Below are 11,263 nucleotides of genomic sequence, written 5' to 3'. Positions count from 1 at the left end.
CGTTTCCTCTGTGGTGTCTAAACTGAGCCTAAATGACTCAAAAATGTTGCTCTGCTGCTTCGTCAGACTCTTCTCCACTTGCTAACCAGCAGGGACACAAACAGATCTTTATTACATGCTACGGGTCTGTGTGTCTATGTTCATCAGGCAACACAAGGTACAACAGCTAGCTTTGATCTCTAGTTTAACCTGTTTGAAGTCAGGAAGGAGAGGCAGGAGACTAAATTAATAGTATCAGCTTTAACATTAAGACACAGAAGAATCTGGTAGGTTATAATTGTTCTTCCATTAACTTTATCTTTTAGATACGCATTTGACAGTTTGAGTTGATTCGTTTGGCTACAGCTGGTGGTGTTTCAGTATCGAAGCAAAATAATAATAATAATAATACAAAAAGATTTCAAACACATGCTTATTCTACAGAACAGACTTTAGACCCACCTACTATCCAATCACAGGTCTCAGTGATCTTCTACAGATTTTGACCATCATCAGAGAATTTATTGGTCTGAAGGCAGTGTTTCATGCTTATTGGCCCCCAAACTTGAAAATAAATTGCTTTGAGCCAGTTAGTGACAGTATGCCAGTGTAACCCAGTAACAGGTGAACCACTCTTATGACACAGAAAACTTGGGTTTTTTAAAAACCTAACAACAATCAAAATCTTGCCTTTTAGTGCATTAGTACATGCCTTCTGGAGAAGGCATGTATTCCTGTTGGACGCTGTGTTTTTAAGGACCAGTCATGATAATGACCACATGCTTCTCCATAACAGAGTGAACTCTCTGTAGCTGAGACCCAAAAAGATTCTGGCACATTCAGAAGTTCTTACATTGTCAGGGCTCAGCAAGGCATAAGTCAAAGCACAGGACTCACAGGGCAACAGAATAAACACAAACTAACCTTTATTTGGGATATCCACTCAAGTCCAAAATGCAAGGAAAACAAAGAGCAACAGAATCTCAGGAAGCATAAACTAACATGTTAACTAAAATGATATGAGACAGGGCTACAAATACCCTCTCACACACTCAGGGCTAATTAGGAACTGGACACAGCTGAACATAATTAAGGAAAATGACAGAACTTTGAATCCTGACTCAAGTAAAGCTTGAGGTAGTCCTAGTGCCTGGACTAAAGAATAAACCTAAAACCTTCTTATGATGAGTTCACATGAATCCTACTCAATTAGACCAAAATTATTTAACCCTGTGATGGACTCGGGGTGGGCAGATACCATGTAGGTGACCCTGAACTGGAACTGAACTGAAAGTTAAAACTGAGGTATGCAATGATTATTGTCAAAAGAGGCACATTTGTGGAATTTCTGAGTAAATAAATCACATACAAAAACATCACACATGACATTAAAAATCTAAACTTTCCACTCGACACAATTTAAGATAAAAAAAAAAAGTGATTTAGCTACTGGAAAAAACGATGCTTTCATGGGTTTAAAAAAAAAAAATGTTAAAAGATTATTTTGTGACCCAGAAAGATTAATAAGAGTAATATTAAAACTTAGTAGTGGCCGCCGTTGTTGGAAACTGGAATTGGCTGGGCCGCACTATGAATTCTGGGATATGGTGGGCCACAAAGGACACAACGACCCATCCTTCAAGTCTGGGGAAAAAAACAGGACACATTTGTCGGGCGGATTTGTAGGCTGGACACAGCTTATGTACCTTGATAGTTATGTATCAAATGTTTAAAAATGTTTGTTTGCATGTTCCTATGTACAGGCCCTGGAACAGCACCTTCTTAATGCTACAGCGCTACCTGATGAGAGGCAGACAGCTCGAGGACCTCGGGCATTCAATTCAATTCAATTTTATTTATGTAGCGCCAAATCACAACAAAAGTCGCCTCAAGGAGCTTCATGATACAGAGAAAAACCCAACAATCATATGACCCCCTATGAGCAAGCACTTTGGCGACAGTGGGAAGGAAAAACTCCCTTTTAACAGGAAAAAACTTCAGACAGAACCAGGCTCAGGGAGGGGCGGCCATCTGCTGCGACCGGTTGGGGTGAGAGAATGATTCTCTGAAAAATGATTCAATGCAGAGAGGTCTGTTAACACATACGGCATCACTCAGAACAGAAGTTAATCTTCTCTCTTCCAAGGACCATGAAAAATAGCATCTTATTTAGCATTGCTCAACCCATTTTACATGGTAACAGTGGAAATGTTCCAGCAGAAGAGAGTCGCGGAGACATAGATAGACAGATAGATCTTTATTAAGATAGCCATAATGGGCAATACCACCAACATGACAGCAGAACTGATGGGAGAGAACATGTCCAAGCAATTACTTACATTTGTTTGTGGTAGCAAAGCAACACCAAGCCTCATCAGTGCCATGAAGAAACTTTCAGCAAAAAATGAAGCCATTCTAAAAAGAGGAAAAAATATTATTTTCAATAAAAACTAAATGTTTGGCACCTCATCCCTCCTCACACCCTGCCCTAGTTACATGAGCACACCATCCCAGTACATCCTTCCTTCAGCTACAGTACGTACATTTACAGAATCAACTGACCAGTAAATCCATCTTTACACAAGTATATTTGTATCTTTTGCACAACCCCCAGTTATGCTCAGTACATGATTATTTAGACATTTTTTTTCACTGTTTCCCATTTCGCCACTAGATGCGCTGAAACAAAGCATTGAATTAATGAACCCATTTTCCGTTCAGTTGATGAAGTGGTTCTTTGCTTCATTTGCACATCACTATCTTATACCACTGTGTTGCCTAGATTGGTGGCACTGGGAATTCAACAGACAGTAAAAGAAAAAGACACAATAGAGTTAGTAACACAATCATCTTTATCACCTCTTTGCTAGATTGAAGTCTAACTGTGGTATAGATCATCTTATGAAATCCTTCTGAAGCTTCGTGTTTAAATGAATGTCAAAGAGCCTAGTCACATTCAGCTTCTTAAAAATTGCTATTAATGCCTTGTTCCTTTCTTGAACATAGACCTGACATTCTAATAGTACATGCTGAACAGGTTCCACTTCACTGCAGGGCAAATAATAGTGCCGAAGGATTTTGATCTCCATTGCAGTTTACCTTATACACCTCAGATTTCTAGTAGAAAGCAGAAACATGCCACCTGTAAAAGTTTATCTAATGACACTGCAGTGATTGGGTGTATTAAGAGTGGGAATATATCTATTTGTCTATTTATCAAGCCATGATGGTTACTGGTTATTAAACACTAAAAGCATCCATGGAAGTACTGAGACTAAATGCTACTTTTTGTTGGGGGATAAGTGTTAAAATTCCTTTTAAAAAAAAAACACCCATGCACACACACAAACTAATGTAAATATTTATACTTGTGCCTTCCTAGTTATAACATTCAGGTTTATTCACTGCAGGTCCAGATATAAGAGCTACCTCATCAAATCCTAGTGTGTCATCAGCTGACACTTTTTACAGCAGATTCCAGCTGAACTCTGTGGAGCCTGATCTCAAGGTTTTGAAGTCTGACCCTGAAACCAGAAGAGGATCTTCAGGTTGACTGTGATACAGTGATTTCAGTCCTGCGTGATCAAGCTGATGTTTGCACAGAGCAGAAAATGAAGTGAATGTTTTTGCACATTGGTAACAGTGAAACAGTTTATTTACAGCATGGGATTGTTTGTGTTCGGAGTATGAACCGAGATTCCTGAAGCTCTTGTCACAGCTGAAGTTCTCTTCCGTGTGTACCTTCATGAAGGTTACGACTACTTGATTGTGTGAAACATTTCTCACAGTGTCTGCACTTGTATGGTTTCTCTCCTGTGTGGACTCGTTTATGTCTTTTAAGATCATCTGTAGTGATAAATGATGACCCACACTGGTCACAGACGTTCTTTTTGACCCCACTGTGAATGAGTTCATGGCGCTTTAATTCACTTGGAGTGGGGAAGCCTCTCCCACATTCTTTGCAGAAGCTCATTTTGTCTCCAGTGTGTCTACGTTGATGTATTGTAAGGTTCCATTGATGACTGAAAGTTTTTCCACAAAGGTGACAACAAAAGTCTTTCCCACCACTACAGTGATGACAGGGTTGAGAACTGGATCCATCTGTGTCGGTCTGCTTCTAAACAAAGACACAAACACAGTAAGTCAGTCCTTCAACATTTTTATCCTGAACGTCACCTCAGATAAAGAGCATTTCTGCCAATATCCAATTACATTTTACTGTTTACATTATAACACTCAGCTCACTGGGCTACAATAAATATCTTTGATCTAGAGGAACAGCAACAAGCACTGGTACCCTGTCTGCAGACAGACTTTCACCATACTTTGGGGACATGTAAATAAAACTTACAGACCATTAAAAAGAATTTGATTTTGAGGGGGTCAGGTGGGATGCACTGATTGGTTTTAGTTAGATGACCCTCCTGTTGTTCAGTCAGTGAATACAAGTAAAATGGACTGGTTCTTACAGAGCACTTTTCTACTCTGTCTGAGCACTCAAATACAACATACCTCATTCACACTGTTAGATCCCAGTTACCCCTGTACAGGTGGTCTGGACAGCTCTCCATCCTTTGGGTCAGAGTCGCTTAATCCCTACAGGTATTATCCTGATAGGTGAAGTTGAGACTAGTTTAAGCCGGTGGCAAGGAGATTCGCTCAGCCTCTAACTGCCTTCATCTAAGTGCCAGCCCTGCACTTCTTCTGACTCTATGCTCTCATTTGCAACCTTAATGAAACATATTTGTAAGCCACACTTATTAACGGCAGTTCCCCTCTAATGACCTATAGCACTTGTTATTGTGCTGAGTAAAATTTTGTGACCTGGACAGTAGGTCCCAAGGACGTATTATAATGAAGTACTAGAATAACCTATAAGAACCCAAATCTGATGTTATGGGTTAACACACATAAAGTCTTACCATTTACTGTTTTAAGAAGGTAATAGAATCAATGTTCACAATTCTGACTTTGAATTAAGATAAATAATTTTTATTAAAGCAAGATTTCAGCAGGCGTTAGCAAACAGCTTAATTGCAATTTAATCAATCAAATCCAAATAATCAATTTATCACACTATAAACTCTAACTATTCTGTTGCTGAGTGACTACAACCGTTGTTGAGGTGTGTCTTCTTTTAGGAGGGAAGGAGGATCATCGTGTGCACTGATAGAATCCAGTTTCCAGTACAAGGCTCCCCGACTTCACCTTCTTGACTCTGATCCTAACTCAGCATACGATGAGTAGGCAGTTCAAAATTCATAATCCAATCAGTCGATCCACAGTGAAGGGCTATGACTTCTCCTCTGTTGTCCCTCTCTCTAAGTCTTTTCACCGCAGATCTTCAGTCTTCTCGCATCCTACTTACCGGCTCGGGACTAGAAGAAAAAGCCCCTCTCTGCTTTTGCCTCCCATCTTTAACACCTCTACGGACACCATATAATACAAATAGTTTTTCTATACTTAAGGAATTTCTAGGGCAGTGGTTCTTAACCTGGGTTTGATCGAACCCTACGGGTTCAGTGAGTCGGTTTCAGGGTTTCGGCAAAGCCTCCGCCGTGACATGCATGGCTCATCTATGTCTTGAATTTGAAAAAAAATTTGTATTTTATTTTTCACTAAAGAGGGGTTCAGTGAATGTGCATATGGAACTGGTAGCGTTCGGTACCTCCAACAAGGTTAAGAACCACTGTTCAAGTGTGACTGTAGCTCAGAAGGTAGAGCAGGTCATCTACTTCAGTGGTCCCCAGCCTTTTTTGTGCCACGGACTGTTTTATGTCTGTGTATATTTTCACGAATCGGCCTTCAAGGTGTGGAGGATAAATGCAACAAAATAAAACCAGTACCGGTACCCAAAAAAATGGGAAAAGACCCAGGGAAACCGAGTTAACAATAAAAATGATTAGTGGCGACTGCTGATCTACTTAATCTTGGGGCGATCGTGGCTCAAGAGTTGGGAGTTTGCCTTGTAATCGGAAGGTTGCCAGTTGGAGCCCCAGCTTGGACAGTCTCGGTCGTTGTGTCCTTGGGCAAGACACTTCACCCATTGCCTACTGGTGGTGGTCAGAGGGCCCGGTGGCGCCAGTGTCCGGCAGCCTCGCCTCTGTCAGTGCGCCCCAGAGTGGCTGTGGCTACAATGTAGCTGCCATCACCAGTGTGTGAATGGGTGGATGACTGGTTGTGTAAAGCGCTTTGGGGTCCTTAGGGACTAGTAAAGCGCTATACAAATACAGGCCATTTACCATTTACCATTTAATCCACTCTGCATGTCACAAGATACTAACCCCAAGCTGTTCTCCGGAGTGTGAATGTTAGATAGAAGAGGGAGAAATTTTCACTTACTTTGTATTATATTAGGAATGTTTTAAGAGATTTGTGTGAGATTTGACTGAATATTCTGTAAATTAAGTATTTTTATATCCCATTGAGATTGTAATTTAAGGTTAATTAACATAACGCTTCAAAAGAAATGCAACTGTAAATCCTCAAATATGGCTACAAGGTAACAGTAATCGTTGTTTTTAATTAGATGACTTATTATGTTCTTTACTGACACTGTCAAAATTCCAGCAGCCATGGCAAATATAATATGGGCCTAAATATGGTACAACGTGGATATTGTGAATACAGAAAAGTATTAATTAACTTTTTTCATGATCATGGATGAAAAAAAATAATGATTGAAATTTGATCATCAGCCAGCACTGCTGTTATAGCTAGCAGAATTACTAACTTGCTAACAAGTTACTTACTTACTGAGCAGAGTTGATCCAAACAGTGACACTGAAATTAGAAGATAAAAATATAAATACATACCTCACAATAACTGCACTTGTAGAGTTTCTTTCTGGAGTGCATTTGGTGGTGTTTTCTCAGGTAACGTGGAGCTTTAAAAGCCTTATCACACAGGTCACATTTATAAGGTCTCTCCTCAGTGTGGGTAAACATGTGGAATTGTAAGTGTGCATCTGTTGTAAACAGTTTCCCACACTGATCACAGAAGTAAACTCCATTTGCAGTGTGAATGCGTTGGTGTCTATTTCTGTTCCCTAAAAGGCTAAAAGTTTTCCCACAAATGTCACAGCTGTACGCCTTAATTCCAGAGTGGGTAACTTCATGCTTTAGTAAGTTGCCACTGCAATTAAAAGTTTTACCACACTGATCACAGGTGTACGGTTTAACTCCACTGTGGACAAGCTGGTGTCTTTTTAAGTTTCCAGGTTGGGTAAAAGATTTTCCACACAAGTCACAGCTGTGCGGTTTATCTCCACTATGGATGAGTTGGTGTCTTTTTAAGTTTACCGTCTTGCTGAAAGACGTTCCACACAAGTCACACCTAAATGGTCTCATCCCAGTGTGGATGAGTTGTTGAAGTTTCAGGTTAGACTTTCCAGTAAAATCTTCTCCACACTCATCATAACTGTGTTTTTTCTCTCCCTTTCTTCTGTGAGGTTTGTCGGCCTCCTGAGAGCACTGACTTCTCGCTCCATGTTGGTCCTGCAGTGACAGAGATACAAACAGAGGCAGTGAGTTAAATGCAGTCGTGGAACAAACTGAAACTCCATTAGTGGAATCAAAGAGGTCAACAAACACGTTGTAGGTGTGTTACCACCACCTTCTGGTGATAGTTCACATTACAATGATGTGCTACAATGAGAGTTGGACTGAAAATGACATTATTAAAGAAATATTGATTACTTGAGAAAATCTTGTACTTCATAACAAATTCTGTTATGAATATCAATATCATCAGAGTCCAACTGATGATATTGTTGTTTCAATGTGTTCTGATAAAATGTGATCTTTGTATTTTCTTGTAACTTCTGTGGTTTTTGTTTGTGAATGTAGATTCTCTATTTATGGAGGAGCCCAGGATGGAAAAGATAAAGCTGCTGTTAACAACCAGCTGTGCACGCAGTTTCAATAACAGTGTAACTGAGATATTTTTCTCACCTCCTGTGTTGAAGTCATTGTTTCCTCTGTAGTGGCTGAGCTGAGTCCAAATGGCTGAAACTGTTCCTCTGCTGCTCCACCAGACTCTTCTCCTCCTGTTACTCAGCTGGGACACAAAAAGTGTAGATATGTATTTTATCCCTTATGTGATAAGGCATGTGATCAAAATTAGGTCAATTACACTTCTTTAGGGAGAACCCCTACCAGGGTTTAAAAAGCTGGTACTCTCCACCATCCACAACTGGACAATAAAGTTTATTGTGCAGCTGATACTGCAGCAGATTGCTCTGGTCTGCTGAAAGTAGAAAGGTTGCCCATGTATGTCAATAAACAAACATTATGTTTGTAAATAATTAAATGTGCTACTACTGCTTTTACTTCCACACACTTGGGATTTTTTTTTTCATTCTAATTTGAAGTGTTTGTTGTGTACTAAGAAATGATGGCATAACATCACCTGATTTATGGGTATCATCTAGGTAGAGTGGAATTAAGAATTACACCTACAGGCCACACTGACCTGTGGATGTGAACATAGGTAGCTCTTCTGTGTTGTGCCATCTGCATTGCCAGAGGTTGTTTGGTTTCCTCAATGTATAAATCACGGCATACCTCCTGACACTTAGACTACATTTAGAAAAAACATGTCTGAACGGTTTCAATACTGCTGAGATGAGGGATCACTAAGAGTTTTTGTTTAACCAGCAGCTGTCCTTCTCTACCGCCTGGGGCTTACTTTAGGTGCCTTCTCAGCTTAGGCTTCCCCCAACACTGTGAATGGGTTGGATAATGGCAGGTATTATGTATCCTGAAACAAGATAACATTCATTAGTAGGGCCAGGACTCTCCAGTCAATTTACACCTACAGGCCAGTGGGAACTCTTTCAATAATGAGACATCCTGGACCGGGAGGAACGATAGTTTGAGCACAGAGTCAAGGAGGCCATTTACGCGAAAATGGATCGAGGAGGGGGCCTAACGGTACATCTTTCATGATCTCCAAATTTCCCCTTGTGGGACAATTAAAGGATTATTCTATTCTATTCTATCTTACAATGTTGTGATTCCAGCCATTCCCCAACTCTCTGTGAATGGTACTCATGGACATTGATCAGTGGTTTTTGGTCAGTGGTCATGAGAATTTGCATATTAATGATCAAGGAACTGACCTCCCAGCCCATTGTTTATTCAGTGGGTGAATTTCAGTCATTGTGCTAAAGTACTGTTTATGCAGTCAGCTGAGACTGAAGAAGTCATTTGGAATTAGTGATGAAACGTTTCTCCCGGTATGCAAAAGTTTTGGCACCCCTGATAATATTCAGGATTGTTCTTCAGAATTCATTGTTTTTTTGGATCAGTAATTTCATTTAAATATATCATATAGCAGACAAACACAGTAATATTGAGAAGTGGAATGAAGTTTATAGGATTTACAGAAAGTGTGCAATAGTTACTGAATTAGGCAGGTTCATAAATTTAGTCACCTCAACAGAAAAATGACATCAATATTTAGTAGATCCTCCTTTTGCAGAAATAACAGCCTCTAAATGCTTCCCATAGCTTCCAATGAGAGTCTGGATTCTGGTTGAAGGACCATTTGTCTATACAAAACATCTACATTTCAGTCGGACAACTCATAAAACTATAAAGTCATATACAGTGGGATGCAAAAGTTTGGGCAACTTGTTAATAGTCATTATTTTCCTGTATAAATCGTTGGTTGTTACAATAAAAAAAAGTCAGTTAAATATATCATATAGGAGACACAGTGATGAGAGTTGTGGTTGAAGGTATTTTGGACGATTCCTCTTTACAAACATCTCTAGTTCATTCAGGTTTGATGGCTTCAGAGCATGGACAGCTCTCTTTAACTCACACCACAGATTTTCAATAATATTCTAGTCTGGACTGAGATGGCCGTTTCAGAACGTTGTACTTGTTCTTCTGCATGAAAGCCTTAGTGGATTTTGAGCAGTGTTTCGGGTCGTTGTCTTGTTGAGAGATCCAGCCCCGGCACAGCTTCAGCTTTGTCACTGATTCCTGGACATTGGTCTCCAGAATCTGCTGATACTGAGTGGAGTCCATGTGTCCCTCAACTTTGACAAGATTCCCAGTCCCTGCACTGGCCACACAGCCCCACAGCATGATGGAACCACCACCACATTTTGCTGTAGGTAGCAGGTGTTTTTCTTGGAATGCTGTGTTCTTTTCCCTCCATGCATAAAGCCCCTTGTTATGCCCAAATAACTCAATTTTCGTTTCATCAGTCCACGGCACCTTATTCCAGAATGAAGCTGGCTTGTCCAAATGTGCTTTAGCAAACCTCAAGCAGCTCTGTTTGTGCTGTGGGCGGCGAAAAGGCTTCCTCTGCATCACTCTCAGCATCTACACCCCCTTAAATAGTTCCAATGAGAGTCTGGAGACAGTCTCTGAGACAGCTTTCTGCATCCTTTCCCTAAACCATGATGGTGAACAATCTTTGTCTTCAGGTCAGTTGAGAGTTGTTTTGAGACCCTCATGTTGCTACTCTTCAGAGAAAATTAAAAGAGGGAAACTTACAATTGACCCCCTTAAATACTCTCTCATTATTGGATTCACCTGTGTATGTAGGTCAGGGGTCACTGAGCTTACCAAGCCAATTTGAGTTACAATAATTAGTTCTAAAGGTATTTTTGGTATGTTATTTGCAATTGGCGTTTGTTCCGGGAAAGATATTGCAGACTGAGCAATAATGCATTTCTTGCGTTTCTCATGGGCTCTAATGGGGGCCTTTCTTAAAATTACTGGTCCCAGTAAAAAAGGCTCTTGTCGACTCAGAAATCGAGGAAAAACCAACAACACACTCGGCAGAACATTATGTTATTTACACGGGTGCACATAAGTGGTCCGCATGTGCGCATTCGCTGTCAAAATAAAAGACGCGCACCAGATAAGAAGTTGCAACGCGCGTTTGCGTCCATATAAAAGGCAGTGTTTTTTCACGGCACATTCTGCACCACATCTCTGTGCATTCATCATTTGTTTGAAGCCAGCTCACCTCCTGCAACCACTTTTCCGAGAATACGCGCTTCTTTTGCGGTTCGGACTCTTTCTGACATTTCTTTGGAGGTGGAGGAACACCAAAGTAATTGCTTAAAGGAGCTTCTTCGACATCTTTAAGAGTTCTAAACAAATGTCTGTCCTCCTCCAGAAAATCTTATGTACGCAAACACGCGTTGCAACTTCTTATCTTGTGCGCGTTTTTTATTTTGACAGCGAATGCGCACCTGCGGACCACTTATGTGTAGACCTGGTTATTTAGCTCGTCATATTGCAGCCACAGAAATTCTTT

The 11,263-nt window shown here is 40.4% G+C and overlaps 1 protein-coding gene across 1 annotated transcript in view; it reads right to left on the bottom strand.

The window, feature by feature from the left end:
• Nucleotides 1-2,304: 2,304 nt before the first annotated feature.
• LOC148101626 (uncharacterized) overlaps nucleotides 2,305-11,263 on the bottom strand; it is a 36,754-nt gene continuing 27,795 nt past the window's right edge. The window contains exons 4-5 of the mRNA XM_087846629.1: nucleotides 6,796-7,476; nucleotides 2,305-4,096 (exon numbers count right to left, since the gene is read on the bottom strand). Coding sequence (XP_087702755.1) covers nucleotides 3,692-4,096; nucleotides 6,796-7,476 — 1,086 coding nt within the window. The 3' untranslated portion in view covers nucleotides 2,305-3,691. The remainder of the gene's footprint in view (nucleotides 4,097-6,795; nucleotides 7,477-11,263) is intronic.

Source organism: Neolamprologus brichardi, chromosome 9 (genome assembly GCF_056152115.1).
Source record: "Neolamprologus brichardi isolate AB-2024 chromosome 9, ASM5615211v1, whole genome shotgun sequence".
NCBI classification, from domain to species: domain Eukaryota; kingdom Metazoa; phylum Chordata; class Actinopteri; order Cichliformes; family Cichlidae; genus Neolamprologus; species Neolamprologus brichardi.
The sequence above is the reverse complement of the archived record's forward strand: the minus strand, read 5'-3'. Positions and strand labels throughout refer to the sequence as shown.